At 41.0% G+C, this 17,984-nt stretch overlaps 1 protein-coding gene across 5 annotated transcripts in view; it reads right to left on the bottom strand.

Annotated features, from left to right (window-relative positions):
- The window catches only part of LOC118390892 (folliculin-interacting protein 1-like), a 34,716-nt gene extending 17,659 nt beyond the window's left edge, over positions 1–17,057 (bottom strand). For 2 of the 5 annotated variants that reach the window (XM_035781616.2, XM_035781618.2), the window contains exons 1-2: positions 15,326–15,533; positions 914–1,043 (exon numbers count right to left, since the gene is read on the bottom strand). In XM_035781616.2, coding sequence (XP_035637509.1) covers positions 914–1,043; positions 15,326–15,414 — 219 coding nt within the window. In that variant the 5' untranslated portion in view covers positions 15,415–15,533. Of the gene's footprint in view, positions 1–913; positions 1,044–5,089; positions 5,289–15,325; positions 15,535–16,238; positions 16,326–16,744; positions 16,811–16,901 lie in introns of those variants that run through there. The other 3 variants (XM_052457653.1, XM_052457652.1, XM_035781617.2) reach the window with 3 other exon arrangements.
- Between the last annotated feature and the right edge of the window lie 927 nt (positions 17,058–17,984).

Here is a 17,984-nt window from a genome sequence, read left to right as displayed (position 1 = left end):
ATACTGGACTGCGTGTGTTGCTTTGCTTTAGTAATGACTCACATCAAACAAATGTCTCGCCACGCCCTGATAGAGTACACAAAGGCTTGGTACATGCGAGTGCCTGTCATATGACTTCCTCAGGAACTCGTGAGCTGGAGCTGCAACCGCACTCTTGCTCTCTCTTGCTCTCCCTCCCCCTCCCTCTCTGCAGCACCCACTCCCTCCCCCTCTCGGCTCACTCACTGCTCACCCTCTTTGTAGCTTGTACAACCTCATTGCTCCCCTCTCCCTCTCCACCTCTCAAGCCAACTCGCTCACTCTAACTTGCTCTCCACCTCTCTAGGGAGAAACAATATCCTCAGGCAAAAAACCATCATGTGACAGGGGTCACACAGGAGCGAACTAAACCTTAATCATGCTGCAGAATGCATTGAAAGGCAATGACTAACATAGTACCAACACTTGTTGCATAGACAGGCCTAGCTAATTGTGGCCCTTATTCAATAAACTCATATTGCTTTTTGATGCAAAAATGTACAATAGGTTGTTAAAGTAAATACACATGTTCTATTTGGACACAAGGGTGATACAGGTCAAGCGGTTGGGGTGTTGTCAAAACCAAAGTACATTGCAGCAACCCATGACAGTGCAATGCCAAAAGGGCTAAAGATGTGTGAGAGAGAGTCAGAGACTGTGGTCATGTGAGTCTGGAGGAATGTTTACACATCGGTGGCGGGTGTCAGCTGATGCTATTATTATTGGAGATAAGAGGTCCAGTTCAAACCGGTCAAGCCCTCTCTAATATAGCCACAGGAGCTTTAGACAGCACTACCCATTTCCCCCACGCTATGGTGTACAGCATCATAAAACACCTTCCCCAGACAAGACAGACACACAACCTCCCCATAGCCCTCACTGAAGTGTCACTCACCGAGGCAGGGGCTTCCTCTGCACTCCTCTTTTTGGCACTGGAGTCGAAGAGGACATTTCTCCCCCGTCGCTCACAGTCTTGGTACACTATCAATCTGATCTGGCTAGGGTCCAGCTGTGGGGATGACCAGCTAGAGAGAGAGCGAGAGAGGGACAAGCATGAAGCATATGACCATGCTGGCACTACTAGCAATGAATGTAGACCTGTTAATCAAACTATCAAACTGACTCCCAAAATATCAGCAGTGTGTAAAGACAGACATTCCCCAGTCAGACCTGTTTTCACCCAGTCAGAATACCAGAACCAAGCAGAGGTCCATAATGGCCCAGGTAAACACCATCAAATAAAAGGAGAAGTTCAGGTTCACAGTGATAGACTGACAGTTGGTTAATAAGTCCTCTGAAGCGGTCAGCCCTTTCGGTCGGTGGGCCTGCCTGTCGTGCCATTGCTGTCATTCCTCCCCTCATTCTGCCGCCTGCCTGATGGGGAGCAGAGACAGCTATGGCCACCTCCCGGCCTCCACCACAGGGCCTGCTTGGTTTGGAGGGCCGTAAAAAAAATGTGATGGACAGAACGACGAGACAGAGGAGGATTTTTCTCAAATCTGAGGGATGGGAAACAGGGAGTGGATAGGCCTATTTCAAGCTGTTTATTGGAGAGTCTGTGAGGGGTCCTCTTAAATGCCACTGTTTTGAGGAGGGGTGAGGGGGCTTAGCTGTCCTAGCTCCCTGTCAATACCCCAAGTCACAGCCCACTGGTATTTGTTCTCTGCATTACTGTGGTCCATCAGGACCTGGGATGTGTACTGGTCTGGGCTAAGTACATGTGTGTTGTGTGACGCGCTGTTTACCAAAACACTGGTGTCAGTCACATTATAACCTACACTCCTAGGTCTTCTTAAGCCTCTAATCTAAAGGAACTTTTAATCAAATTATCCTTTGCTCATCTCAAGTCGTTTGATAATTTATTAGGGGCTTGGGTGGTACACTGTATATTAGATGTCGACCGATTATGATTTTTCAACGCCGATACCAATTATTGGAGGACCAAAAAAGCAGATACAGATTAAATCGGCCGGTTTTTAATTAGATTTATTTGTAATAATGACAATTACAACAATACTGAATGAACACTTACTTTAACTTAATATAATACAGTTAAGTTTTAGGTTGTAGTTATTATAGGACTATTTCCCTCTATACCATTTGTATTTCATTAACCTTTGACTATTGGATGTTCTTATAGGAAACTTTTATAAGATAAGTTAATGCTAGCTAGCAACTTACCTTGGCTTACTGCATTCGCGTAACAGGCAGTCTCCTTGTGGAGTGCAACGAGAGACAGGCAGGTCGTTATTGCATTGTACTAGATAACTAAGTTTGCCAGATTGAATCCCCTAAGCTGACAAGGTGAAAATCTGTCTTTCTGCCCCTGAACAAGGTAGTTAACCCACTGTTCCTAGGCCATCATTGAAAATAAGAATGTGTTCTTAACTGACTTGCCTAGTTAAATAAAGGTATAAAAAATAAAATGTTCTTCTAAAGATCGGCGCCCCAAAATTTCCGATTGTAATGAAAACTTGAAAATCTGCCATTCCTACTAAATCGGTCGACCTCTACTGCGTGTACACACACACACTATACCGGGGGATTTGGGAAAAAGCCACCGGATGTTTTTTCAACACAGTCAATACCATTGAAACTATTTCTTTGAAGTTTAATACATTTGAATATTTACAGATACTTGTTAAGTAAATACTTGCAGACAACTTGTGCAGTACCTCAGAAGATAAAGAAGACTGTGTTCTTCATTTCACCTGTCACAATTTTTTATTAGAAGGCTTACCTGCAGTCCCCAGGTAAAGCCTCACGTGGTGTTTGTTTACAAGCACACAACGACAAAAGACAGGAGCCTTGTTTGTCACCCACTGTTGTGCTGCACGCGCCAGATGATCTAGTTACAGTATGGAATTCACAACTAAATGTTTGCCAGCCAGGTATCTTATTACTATTAAGTTAATGGTCTAAAATATGCCAAATACTCCGCAGTTGTGCATTTGGTTTGCTAATTTAGTAGCTAGTTAGCTATCTAGCTAAGTGATTAGCTACAGTACTTCCAAAATCAAGATTTGCTTGGTAACAGCAGAGAATCCCCTCCTGGACTAACTGTTTAATACTGTTTAATATTTGTTTTGTATGTGCAGCAAACTTTGAGTAGCATTTTTTAGTTACTTGTATAGTTTATGTCGGAAACTATACAATGTTTGCAATGCCTTTGTTTGAATTTAGTTAAATTCCGGAGAGAATGCTTACATGTACTTGTTAGCATTGATAACCTTCGGATTAGAGCCTCGGTGGGGTTGAAAACAGTGCCCCTTGTGTTCAGTGCCAATATTACCTAATATCCCAGTATGGTACACGGTCGGTAGGAAAGTATGACACTGGATACTGCCCAAGCCTAGCTCGTATCACATCGGCCTAACATAAGGAATCTATTTCAATGATAGAAATGATTGTGAGGACCCTGATAACATCTAAGTCCGAGGACAATATTCCCTTTATGTGCCCATCAGACCTTCACTCAATGACAGCACTAATCGAAGAGGTCGGCTAAACGAAAAACAACATTCAAGAAAATAAACCTTGAAAGCGAATGAGGTGATGGTATACAAATCCTATAAAGTAATAATCCTTGGACTCATTCAGGAGTGCAAAAGTTGTCCATTTTGAAAGCAAGGCCTACCCTGGCGGGAATCAGCATTCCATGGCAGGCCAGGAATACTCCCCTACCCATTGTAGAGCGTAGGAAAGAGCAGACTAGTCAAAGTTAATGCGCCTTTGTCCCAAACGGCACCCTATTCGCTACATAGGGCACTACTTGTTCCACAAAAGTAGTGCACTATATAGGGATTAGGATGTCATTTGGGATGCAAACAGCCCGTTTACACCCCAGGCTCTCCATAGCTAGCCTATATATTCTGTTCAGAAACATCCAATTCCCCTCAGACAACCAAGTCATCAATGATGTTGGCTCTGAGTTATGCATGAGGCATTCACTTTTCTCATTGGGGCAAAAGTCAGTCCTCTCTCTTTCGTGAGTTATCGTGTAGTTGAGAAGTGTCAATTTGTTAGTAGGTGAACGGAAGTGTCCTATAATTGGACTAAATGATAGGATCAAATGACAGTAGCAGGCCTAGAGCCCATCAATATGTTTTAAGGACCATGGCATTACTCCTTAGCATGATACATTTACATATAGACTAGGCCTAGCTAAAGCTGGTAATAGGATTCATTCAGCCTAACAAACAGAAGGGAGTACAAAAACATAATATGAGCTTGGCAAATCCTTTCAGCAGAGGATAACAGACAACGCAGCTCTCCATCTTATCAGAACAGAAGTCAGCAGACGAGAGAAAGTGGAGCAGTTTTAAGAACTTTGTGTCCATCAACCAGGGACAGAAAGGGAGCAGGGAGAAACAAGGAAACAGACCCTGTGACAGTTGGCTATTATGAGCCATTCATAAAAGCAGCAGCACACAAGACTGTTACATACAGCAGCACAGTGCTGACCTCAATTCAGACTGAGCGTATAAAATAGGCTACAAAAAAGGCCTATAAACATTAATTTCCTTGCAGTATCCACCTCTTAATGTGTTTCTCTATCCCTCAGTCTATGAATGCTTCAAATGTACCATTTAGACTAGGGCATTTGTAATAACAACAATTTGCTTATAGCTCAGCTGTATCAATCAGAGCATACAATCTACAAAGAAGCATTGTGTGAGTCGGAGCCCTGCAGTGCCAAAGTAAACTCCCTAAAAATTACAGAAGACGTACAGCCTTTGACTGAAAGGCGGTAAACACTGCATCCACACTGGTTCCAAATCGAGAAGCAACTGCAAGCTGTCAGAGCACTAATCACCACATTACATAACACAGCAGCACACTGTCACCACAATTATAGTGAAAATATATAGCCTTGCGCCACGTAAAAACAAGTAGATTCAAGCACCGCGACACACAGCTGCATCTCTCTCTCTTTGAAGCTGAAAGTAACCTTGAGTTAGGTATTCTAACCACATTCAAATCCAACACGGTCAAATCCTGAACACTATCACAAACACCTGCCAATAATCATGCACACAAGCAGCAAGCCGTTTGAAATATTACTAGGTACCTGGGCATCATTGTGCATCTGCCAGTCTTTCCCCCGGCCCTCTCCTTGCCCTCTCATCCACTGCGTGGCTAAGAATAGCGCTGAACTAAATTCACACAACAACATGAGACTGTCAGGTGATCTTTGCGCTGTGCTGGACAGCGCCTGGACAAAGGCATCCCGGCACTGCCGCTGCCCACTGGGCGGGAGTCTAGTCACCCTCTGAAACTAAAGAAAGTGACAGGCACAGCCATCCACTGGAAGTCTTCACAGGGAATAATATGTCCTCCTCGCTGTGACTGCAAAACAGCCCTCCCTCCCACCAGAAAGGCACACGCTGCAGAGGCCATTGGGACACTGTGTGTGTGTGTGTGTGTGGTGGGCAGCCAAGTGGGGTGAACATGCATGTTACATAAACAATCAACCTAAGCTGTGACGCTTTTCCTCTGACTGATAATGGGGGTTGTTTTTGAATACACAGAGGGTACTTTTACAGATAAGCATTCTGGTGAACCAGTCCAGCTAGGCTATATTATAAACACTCTGGGCTGAAAATGAAACCCTGCTTTAGGACGCTGGGTGCTAGAATAACCTAATCACACTTTCTTATGGGTGAAAGAGGACACCTGCTTACCGACTCCAACACACAAACACCATCTCTCACACACACAACTGGATCTGTGGGCAACACACACACATACCCTCCCTGCTAAAACTAAAAACACAAGTGACTGCGTCTGAACTGGGGAGGGGTCAGTGGGAGCTGAAGGGGGAAACCTTTCTCCAATCTCTCTCAACAGCCCCAGAGAAGCCACAAGATGCTAATGCAAGGAAGCTTGAAAGCTCCAAGTCCCCACCACGGCTGACTCACTTCGACACCTGACCCACAACCTGTTGTGTTTCCTTGGTTTCAGCCAGGTGACCGCTCACTTCTGCATTCCACTCCATGAGTCACATGATCCATGTGTGTGGATCACATCCACATTCTCATCAACCCAAGTTCAACCCCTGATTGTCCAATGGAAAGGATGCCAGAGGAAACCACAAACCCAGGGGCTGTGTGTCTATGACTGAGTGGATCATGCTGCATCACACATGTGTAAGAACGGTGTAACGTTGTGGAATGCTATTGCTGTTACATGATTGCCAAACTCGCGTTCTCTCTGGGGAATATAGTTATTCTACTCTAAGTCAAGCTGAGTGCAAGGGGACTATGCCTAATTCTGGCCTTCAGTTCTAGACCAATAAATGGCTGTCTGAAAGACCCTACAATACTGAGTGTCTCTGTTTTGCCAGACTGTACAGAAAGTAGGTTGTCAGGTGATATGGGATACATCACTGATATGGGACTCTCAACTAAATAGGCTAGACCTAGATTACATTCCGAGAGGCCTTTAAGTGTTCATATCAGTTTATGGTGTAACATTACACATGAACATGATTGACAAAAGCATGTTTCTCTCAAATGTTGTGCACAAATGTGTTTACATCCCTAATTAAATGAGCATTTCCTCTATGCCAAGATAATTAATCCACTTGACAGGTGTGGCATATCAAGAAGCTGATGATAAACAGCATGATCATTAAACATGCGCACCTTGTGCTAGGGACAATAAAAGGCCACTAAAATGTGCAGTTTTTTCATACCACAATTCCACAGATATCTCAAGTTTTGTGGGAGTGTGCAATTGGCATACTGACTGCAGGAATGTCCCCCAGAGCTGTTGGCAGATAATTTAATGTTATTTTCTCTACCATAAGCCGCCTGCAATATCATTTCATAGAATTTGGCAGTACGTCCAACTGACCTCAACCACAGACCACATGTTTGGCCTTGTGTGGGTGAGAGGTTTGTTGATGTCAACATTGAAAGTGCCCTATGGTGGCGGTGGGGTTATGGTATGGTCAGGCATAAGCTACGGACAATGAACACAATTGCATTTCAAATCGATGGCAATTGGAATGCACAGAGATACCGTGATGAGATTCTGAGGCCCATTGTAAGGCATCTGTGACCAACAAATCCATATCTGTATTGCCAGTCATGTGAAACCCATAGATTAGGGCCTGATTAATTGATTTTAATTGACTGATTTCCTTATATGAACTCAGTAAAATCTTAAACATTACTGATACCACAAGCCCAGTTCCATGACTCACAGCAACCCAAATAGCACCCTATTCCCTATGTAGTGCATTACTTCTGACCAGGACACATTGGGTTCTAGTTAAAAAGTCGTGCACTGACCTATATAGGGAATAGGGTGCCATTTGGGACAAGCTCTGACTGCCAATTCTGAGAAACAGCAAAAAGGGTTTCTGGCAAAGTTGGTATTTTAGTTAGGGTTAGAATTCTGAGGGGAGTTAAGCCATCAGCATGCTTCAGTTCAGCTGGCACCTTGCTGAACTCGGCTAGGCAAAACGAACGAGTGCGCGCGTGCGCATACTCCCTTAAAAGACCAACAGTACTATTCTGAGAGAACTTCCTCAAAGTCTAAATAAATCTAAGTTAATTAATGACACATTTCTTGAGTTAAGGAGATCTTAGTTGCATAATTTTCCATCAAAGATGTTTGGTGCTCTATTTTAATATTTTTTTTAAGTGTGTGAAAACATTTCGTTGAATGACAAAAATGGAAGAATCCCTACTGTTGACCATTCCCAGACGAAGGCACATAGCCGGCTGCCGGCCTCAGCTTGCCTCGAGAAAAAGTATAATGTGCATGAACAACCAACCCCCCCCCCAAAAAAAAACTTGCCGAAGACCAAATTAAGATAAAATGTGTCATAATATACGCACAAACAGTTCCGAACTGTTATCAGCTGGGAAACATGCGGACGCTTTTAAGCCAGCATATTAAAATCTAGGATAAATGCTGGTAGGCCTACACCATTCAAACACCAGCTTTCCAAAGGCTTTGATGTGGTTTATGAGGAAACCTTGATTGTGCTGCTAACTAAGAGAGCATGGAAGAGCTCCAGAAACAGGCCTAGTAGACTAGATAACTTTACATTTGATAGCCTAAATCTCACACAAATAGGCTATTCTGTTTTAATTACGACATAGGCAACTATTAGTACTTACCATGCCAGTACCATAGGCAAAGACAGGGTAGGGTCCTTTATGCAAAATATATATCTTTACCATGACCCTGCTGTTCTGAGAACGCTTGGGTCACTTAAAATAGCACTGATAGGCAGAACATGTCGACAAACTGTCTTACTGGCCTGCCTAATGAGATGCAACACACTCACTAGATCAATTCATAAAAATAAATAAAACAAGTAGCCAAACCACAACTCAAGACGGGGAAGCAGGAGATTAGATGTAAAAAAAAATTAAAAAAAATTGAAAGCAACAACTTTCCATCATCTAACCTGGCAGCTACTTTTACAGGTTGTGACTGACTAGGGAATAGAAGTGATACTGTGACAGACGTTATGATTGATGATCCCGCACATGACACACACACACTGTTATGAAACCATGTGCAGAGGGAACTTGAGCCTAGATTTCGCCTCTCTCAACCATTCCACTACTACATCTTAAAGTATTTGTCCAGTGTTCGAGAATGTTTATGAAATATTACCTATAATTAATTACAACATTAATTAAATAGATGTCCTTCCCCAAAAATATAACTAAGGATGTTAAAAAGCAGCTTTTCTCTGTGCCTCTGCTTGGCCTGTTAGGAAAGAGTGGTTTGGGAGTATACTGGTAAATAAGAAAACTGCTTTGACAGCTCATCCAATGAAACTTGCATACACCTGGATATTCAAATTAGCTTCCATGTGTGGGCACTGGGGCAGTCTGCCTGAGCCCGGAAGGACCAAGTCAAATAGTATGGATAGATTCAGGATTTGGAAACACTGATGGAACTACTAGTGCACTTTACCATAACAGCAATAAATGCAGACTGTTCATTTCACAAGTGTGAGTCGTTTCTGTCCTTTGCTTTGTCACTATATTTCTTTGCTTGAAAAACAAGAAAAGCGGTCCGTGTACTGTTTGTCCAGCTTTACACTTCCTCAAAATATTCCGAATTAAATCGGAGATAATCTGTCATGAATTTACACCTTTCTGCAGAAGAGATCATGGTCGTCCAATTTTACATTAAGATGTTTGGTGCAGTATTTCTCAAGTAATTTTTTGTTGCATATAAAGTGTCATTGAATGACAAACACTTCATTGAAGAACCCCTACTGTTGACAAATCACTGACGAAAGAGTGTAGACTTTGGCTTCCCTTGTGAAAAACATTTCTGTGCACGAAGCTGCTTGACTAACCACATAAGGGCACATCTTGGCCAAAGAGGATGATGTCATTATCTAAGCAAATTTCAAGTGTTTGAAAAAAAAAAAAAAAATTACGGTTTGCTTCAAAAACAAGTGTACTGGGGAGGGATGCACGATATATCGGTGAACATATCGGACGATATTAGCTAAAAATGCCAACATCGGATGTCTAGTTTAACGCCCCGATGTGCAAAACCCGATGTCAAAGGTACCATGCATACCTATAAAGTAGGTACATGACCGCAACTTAACCCTGTTTCCTAAAGCTAACGTTATAAAGCGGCCAGCTGGCTTCATCTGACTAGTAAGGCTCGACCGCAACGGGTTGTGATGTGACGCTAGCCACAATAAGGATTAGGCACAATAGTGGAATTTGCGGTTTGCCTTCAAAATAAAATGTATGCCATTGACAGTAATGCAAATGAATACAAATAGTAGAATTATGCCATACTTTTATTTTGAAGACTAACTGCAAAGTCCACCATTGTGGCTAATCCTTATTGTGGCTAGCTTCACATAGATGGTCTGACCACCATTAATCAAATAAGAACCGTCTTATAAATTAGGGTTATTTTAGATGACAGCTAGCTATATAGTTAGCTAGCTAACGATAGCTACTGAAATAGATGTCATGTTATTTGACACATCAAATAGTGTTATTTGACGTGTATATTTTTTGACACGCAAAGACCTGAACGGCATTCCATAGAAATGCTGGTTGAGAATGAAACTAAAACAAATGAATCAGTACTAGAGGTCAACCGATTAATCGGAATGGCCGATTAATTGGGCCCGATTTCAAGTTTTCATAATCGGAAATCTGTATCTTTGGGAGCCGATTTTTTATTTTTATATACCTTTATTTAACTAGGCAAGTTAGTTAAGAACACATTCTTATTTTCAATGACGGCCTATGAACTGTGGGTTAACTGCCTTGTTCAGGGGCAGAACGACAGATTTTTAACTTGTCAGCTCGGGGGATCCAATCTTGCAACCTTACAGTTAACTAGTCAACGCAATACCGACCTGCCTCTCTCGTTGCACTCCACAAGGAGACTGCCTGTTACGCCTGTTACGCGAAAGCCAAGGTAAGTTGCTAGCTAGCACTTGAACTTATCTTATAAAAAACAATCAATCATAATCACTTGTTAACTACACATGGTTGATGATATTACTATATTATCTAGCGTGTCCTGCGCTGCATATAATCTGACTGAGCATACAGGTATCTAAGTATCTGACTGAGCGGTGGTAGGCAGGAGCAGACGCGTAAAGATGAATTCAAACAGCACTTTCGTGCGTTTTGCCAGCAGCTCTTCATTGTGCATCAAGCATTGCGCTGTTTATGACTTCAAGCCTATCAACTCCCAAGATGAGGCTGGTGTAACCGAAGTGAAATGGCTAGCTAGTTAGCTCGCGCTAATAGAGTTTCAAACGTCACTCGCTCTGAGCCTTGGAATGGTTATTCCCCTTGCTCTGCATGGGTAACGCTGCTTCGAGGGTGGCTGTTGTCGTTGTGCTGCTGGTTCGAGCCCAGGGAAGAGCGAGGAGAGGGACGGAAGCTATACCGTTACACTGGCAATACTAAAATGCTTATAAGAACATCCAATTCTCAAAGGTTAATGAAATACAAATGGTATAGAGGGAAATAGTCCTATAATAACTACAACCTAAAACTTCTTACCTGGGAATATTGAAGACTCATGTTAAAAGGAACCACCAGCTTTCATATGTTCTCATGTTCTGAGCAAGGAACTGAAACGTTAGCTTTCTTACATAGCACATATTGCACTTTTACTTTCTTCTCCAACACGTTGTTATTGCGTTATTTAAACCAAATTGAACATGTTTCATTATTTACTTGAGGCTAAATTGATTTTATTGATGCATTATATTAAGTTAAAATACGTGTTCATTCAGTATTGTTGTAATTGTCATTATTACAAATAAAAAACGGCCGATTAATCGGTATCTGCTTTTTTTGGTCCTCCAATAATCGGTATCGGCGTTGAAAAATCGTAATCTGTCGACCTCTAATCAGCACAGCAAGTAAATGAAAGAAATAGGTTATGATTATGTTTTACTGGTAATAGGAACATACATAAATGCCAACAAAATAACTTTTTGGTCAGAGTGGTGTGTGTAACTTTTGTTTAACTAGGCAAGTCAGTTAAGAACACATTTTTATTTACAATGATGGCCAGGAAGACACTGGGCCAATCACGGCCAGATGTGATACAGCCTGGATTCAAACCAGGGACTGTAGTGATGCCTCTTGCACTGAAATGCAGTGCCTTTGACCGCAGCGTCCGTGTGTGTGTTAACTATTTAACTGTACTGGAATGCTTAAAAGGCCGCTAAAATTGTAAATATCGGATATCAGTTTGTTTGTTTTTGGCATGGAAAATATCAGATATCGGTATCAGCCAAAAAGTCATATCAGTGCATCACTAGAAGCGAGTGTTTTTTCTCTAATTTATGCTTTGGCCAATAAGTAAATGTCGAGTCAACAACATTATTTGGCTATGAGCAACCAGGTTTTCAACTAATTTTTGTTTTTTTACATGGAGGCAGCCACACCAACATGCTTGAAAATATGAAGTGTAGCACTTCGTGTTGTGTTGCCCCGAACATAATGCTTTGTATTCAGGACATGAAGTTAATTTCTTCACTGCAATTTTATTTTATTTTACTTTAGTGCCTTATTGCAAACGGGATGCATGTTTTGGAATATGTTTTTATTCTGTATAGGCTTCCTTTTCACTCTGTCATTTAGTTTAGTATTGTGGAGTAAATACAATGTTGATCCATCCTCAGTTTTTTCCTATCAAAGCCATTCAACTCTGTAACTGTTTTAACTTCTTGGTGACAGGGGGCAGTATTTTCACATCCAGATGAAATGCATGCCCAAATTCAACTGCCTGCTACTCTTCCCCAGAAGATAAGATATGCATATTGAATCATGTCTATGAGTTTGAATCATGTCTGTGAGTATAAGAGAACTTATGTAGCAGGCGAAACCCCGAGGACAAAACATTCAGAGTTTCTTTTTTTGAGGTCACTCTCTTTTCAATGAGTTTTCATTGGGAATCCAGATTTCTAAGGGACCTTCTTGCAGTTCCTACCGCTTCCACTGGATGTTACCAGTCTTTAGAAATTGGTTGAGGTTTTTCCTTTTTGTAATGAAGAAGTAGCCCTGTTCATAACAAGGGTCACTTCAAGCGTACTGTTAGATAAGAGGGGCGTGACCAGAAAGTTGGCGTCAGTTTGTTTTCTTCCTGTATTGAACACAGATCATCCAGTCTTCAATTTGATCGATTATTTACTTTAAAAAAAACTAAAGTTGCATTACAAAAGTAGTTTGAAATGTTTTGGCAAAGTTTACAGGTAACTTTTGAGATATTTTGTAGTCACATTGCGCAAGTTGGAACCAGTGTTTTTCTGGATCAAACGCGCCAAAGAAATGGACATTTTGGATATATATCGACGAAATTAAATCGAACAAAAGGACCATTTGTGATGTTTATGGGACATATTGGAGTGCCAACAAAAGAAGCTTGTCACAAAGGCATGATTTATATTTTTTATTTCTGCGTTTTGTGTAGCGCCTGCAGGGTTGAAATATGTTTTCCTTCTTTGTTTACGGAGGTGCTACCCTCAAATAATAGCATTGTTTGCTTTCGAACAAAAATAATTTTTGAAATCTGACATGTTGGCTGGATTCACAACACGTGTAGCTTTCATTTGGTATCTTACATGTATGATTTCATGAAAGTTTGATTTTTATAGTAATTTATTTGAATTTGGCACTCCGCATTTTCACTGGCTTTTGGCCAGGTGGGCGTCCCACATATCCCGGAGCGGTTAAAGTCACAATTGGCCTCATGGTGAAATCCCTGAGCGTTTTCCTTCCTCTCCAGCAACTGAGTTAGGAAGGACGCCTGTATCTTTGTAGTGACTGGGTGTATTGATACACCATCCAAGTGTAATGAATAACTTCACCATGTTCAAAGGGATATTGAATGTCTGTATTTTTTAAAAACATTTTTTTACCCATCTACCAATAGGTGCCCTTCTTTGCGAGAAATTGGAAAACCTTCCTGGTCTTTCTGGTTGAATCTGTGTTTGAAATTCACTGATCTACTGCGACCTTACAGATTATTTAATGTGTGGGATACAGAGATGAGGTAGTCATTGAAAAATTGTGTTAAACACTATTATTGCACACAGAGTGAGTCCACGCAACTTATGTGACTTGTTAAGCAGATTATTACTCCTGAACGGATTTAGGCTTGCCATAACGAAGGGGTTGAACACTTGACTCAAGACATTTATTTTCATTAATTGGAGAATAAAAACATTTAAAAAATTAAAAAACATTATTCCACTTTGACATTATGGGGTATTGTGTGTAGATTTTATTTTTATTTTATTTTATTTCATTTCACCTTTATTTAACCAGGTAGGCTAGTTGAGAACAAGTTCTCATTTGCAACTGCGACCTGGCCAAGATAAAGCATAGCAGTGTGACACACAAACTCAGTGACACACAAACTCAATTTAATCAATTTTAAATTCAGGCGGTAACACAACAAAATGTGTAAAAGGTAAAAGGGGTGTGAATACCTTCTGACTGGGGAAGGAGCAGTGTGTTTTGAGTTCTGACTCAAGGCTGTGTGTGTTGTTCTGTGGTACAGGAAGGAAGCCGTTTGCATTCGGGCAGGCTGGGAAGCAAACAAAGCCTTTGGCAGGTATCTCTCAGCGATATACAGTATACTGCCCTTGGTCACACGTAGCCAGGGAAATATGAGCTCTGTTAAGGGTTTTCCTCAGAGGGTCAACCAACCTGCTGCCCTGCCTGGTATTCTTAGTCAGTCCAGTGTCAGTATCTGAGTCGTTTTACTGTCAGATAAGCAAATCAATCATTTTGTAGTAGGAGACACCAAAGTGCTTGAGTGTGTGTTAAAGTGAACTATATCAGTCCCCCCATGCCACGATGGGGGCCAGTGCAAAATTATCTCCCCTGCATCTCTCTCTCAGCCTGGACATCTTTATGAATGTGGATTTGACACATATAGGGGAGGGTATTTAGTATCATGGGTTCTCATGAGTGACAGATATAAATGGAATCCACCTGAATTCATTGACATCTCTTAAAATGATAGGCCTATAATTCATAAGATCTATATTTTTAAAGAATGTATAAAAGGATATCCCAATGCGCAGTAACAGAAGATAAATATCAAACGTTTTGTAATTTCCATAGTAATCAGAGAAACTATAGCACAACTAATGTAGTATTTTCTGCGCCTTCACAGAGCAGCTTCTGCTTGCCAGCCATCCATCCATTTGTCATAGGCCCATTGAACAGTCACGTGCACAGAGCACATACTGTCCCTGGTTGACTGGCTGGCTTGTGACCACATCTCAATGCCTGCTACTGTACAATGATTTATATATATACACACACATTGGTACAGTAGCATGTCTGCAGCGCCGTTGTACATTGCACCGAGTGTTGATAGTAATCTGGAATTGTAGCAAGCTAGTTATGAATATTTAATAATTTTAAAAATCGTCAATTTATTCCACGGTAACACACCCCAATTATGAACACCCTACCAGCCCAAATGAGTAGCATTAGAAGTTAACACTTGCTTTGTCTCGTGTTACCGAAACGTCTTCAAGTAATTTCCACCAAGAGTGGCGGCATTGCCTTATTTCCTACCAAGACCCAACATGTTCCTCGAGCGAGTTCACAAGGTGGGTTAACGTTAGCTAGCCGGTGGCAACAATAAGGGCCGCATTCAGCTGCTGTCATCAGACATTAGTTACACTAATACGGATTGCATAGCAGTATCCTAACACAGGGCTCCGGATCTTCTGTTCACCTCTTTCACAAGATGAGCTGGTCAACTGACGTTAGCTAGCTAGTTTATTATGGATAGCATGCGCACGTACCTGAACGCGGGATCCTCTTTGTTGCATCTTGGGGGCGGCGAAAAGGCATTTCTTTTATTAAAAAGTTTATGGAAAAGAGTTGGAGGCATTTTGTACCAAATATTTAGGTACAGAACGTCTCGCTTTCTTTTAAATCCAAGAGCAACGCTAGTTCCTTGAAACTAATTCCATTTGTGTCGGAGTCATATGACAAGCATTAGTCACACGAGCTGCTTGGAAACCCACTACATGTTTCTGATTGGACGATGATCCACTGCTCCTTGTCGAAAATACTTGATTGGCTGATATTTTTGGACAAGCACCACGTGGTCAATAGAAATGCTGTGTTGATGTTTTGGCTTAAAGTTACCATCTGGTCGAGATACGAAATAAAATGTACATTTAAAACTCCTAAAACAAAATAAAGAATCCATATATATATCCCAGGCCAGGACACCGTAGAAGATTACATATTTTGATGAGTTAAATATGGTTCATATTCAATTCCTAGCCTGAAACATACTGTATGTCACATGTCAAATAGCTCAAATACCAGCTCTTCTCCAACAGGGTAGTAATATAATCAATGTATTTAGTTAAACAAAATCAATGTACATTATGTATTACAGCAAAAGAATTTCATACATGTTTATTGTTTTAATTATTATTTTTAAACAAACAGACAACCTGTACATGGACTGTGAAAACATTCTCTCTTTTTTTTACAGAATTGTCCTAAAATAAATAATTAAACAAATGTACAAACTTTTTATTAGTGTTGTATATCTTTTACAATTGTGTATTGACTTACAAGTTTGCAAAACTATTTCAAAACATGCTTACGGGGCCTTGTGAGATGAATGTGTTGTGAAAATGACAGGTAAAATAAGGTTATATATGAGCTTCAGCCAATGTGGTTTGTTTGCTTTCTCACCTCGATTGATGACAGCTTTAACAAGTTGTGGTAGCTTTCCTTCCTGGAGGGGTGGAACCGGCACACCTTGCACAGCTGGTTCTGGAACTGCAGAGTGAATAAAGCACAATATTCAATAAAACAATAGAAAATGAACAGATGTAGCAGCAGATTAATCATACTCAATAACCACCACTATAAATGATTATAACAAAACAATATGTTTCATGGAAAGGGTGGCAGGATTTGAGCCCAATTTACAGCCAATAAATAGAGAAAAGTTTTTCCTGGCCCAGTCACAATAGTCAGGAAAAGCTCCTGGCCCTACTCATGGAAATGCTTGAAAGGACATGATGAAAGGTCTCATGAGAAAGGCATGACCTCTAATGGACATTTTGAGTAATGACATATTTCTTCAAGACATTTCAGTGCAGGGTAAACAAAGACCGAGGATGTGGAATTCACAGTTTGTTTTACAAAAATCTGACGTCATCCTGTGTCATCCTGTGTAGAAATTGTGAGCATACCAAACAGCTTCATCCTCATCTTCAAATGCATCTGTTCGAAGGTACACCAACATTGGTGAATATCATCTGGTGGTGAAAAATACCAGGCCCATGGTCAGTCAAACAACATTCTATGACAGCGACTCATCCAGATTGACCATTCAGAGAGAATGCTTACCCTCAGGGAGGAGTACCTCTGCCACAATTTTTGAAAGAAGTGTCATTTTCTTTCACGTCTGCAAAGTCAAAGAACTTGGTTTGCTCCGTGGAGTGTTGTGTGGGTCTTTTCTGGACTTCTGGGGCTTCTTCAGGGGCAGACGTCTCTCTGTCGCCCCCTGCGTTTCCGGTCCTCTCAGTGATTTCACTGGCCGTGTGGCCACTGACAGGCTCACATTGTTCACCACCATCTTCTCAGTGGTAACAGAGTCACTGAATGTTACTCTCTTCCTGCATTTGATCTTCCTGGGTCTAATCATCACTGACTTTGAGAGAAAGATTTCATTGCTAACATTCATACACTATTTTTGTGTGTGTGTGTTTTTTTTTAACCTTTATTCAACCAGGAAAAGCCCCTTGATACTCAGAGTCTCTTTTTCAGACGATTCACAATTTCTCTTGAGAATGAAACAATTTCTCTTTAAATGCCACTGAGATACAGTCGGATTCTGAGAAATACAAAAAGACAGGTGAGCGTTTTCATACTCGTGTTGTTTCCTTGGGGACTGAGGGCACAGTTACTTCTCCTGGTAAGGGTGCTCTTTCAATGGAAATAGGCACTGTACAGCTTGTCTACAAATACATGGGAAATAAATCATCAGTTCGATATGTGTCCTCCTGCTTTTGTTAGGTGTTTGACAGAAATAAGGCAATTATATATTATAAACAAAAAATATCAATGATAAACAAATCCCTAAAAATGTGTTTCTAATGGGCAGTGCTAAATGGCTGTGAACAAAGAAATGTCATTTGTTAGGATATACTGTTTCATTCTATGAAAAAACTGAATGTGACATCTAATACATTGAATCCAATATACCTCTTTTCCTGATCTTATCTATCATTCATTTTGGAGATGTCTGTAAAGATACAAATAACATTGTGCACACATAAAGAAGCATGGAATACTTTATATCCCAGGTTGGCAACGTTTCACTTTCCTTTTAAAAACGACACATTGTCTGTGTCCTATGGCAACCTATTAGCTAGATAGTGCACTACTCTTGACCAGAGACCAGTGAGTCATGGTCAAAAGTAGTGCACT

Source organism: Oncorhynchus keta, chromosome 12, assembly GCF_023373465.1.
Source record: "Oncorhynchus keta strain PuntledgeMale-10-30-2019 chromosome 12, Oket_V2, whole genome shotgun sequence".
NCBI classification, from domain to species: domain Eukaryota; kingdom Metazoa; phylum Chordata; class Actinopteri; order Salmoniformes; family Salmonidae; genus Oncorhynchus; species Oncorhynchus keta.
Note: the sequence above shows the minus strand (reverse complement) of the source record. Positions and strands in the feature narration are given on the sequence as shown.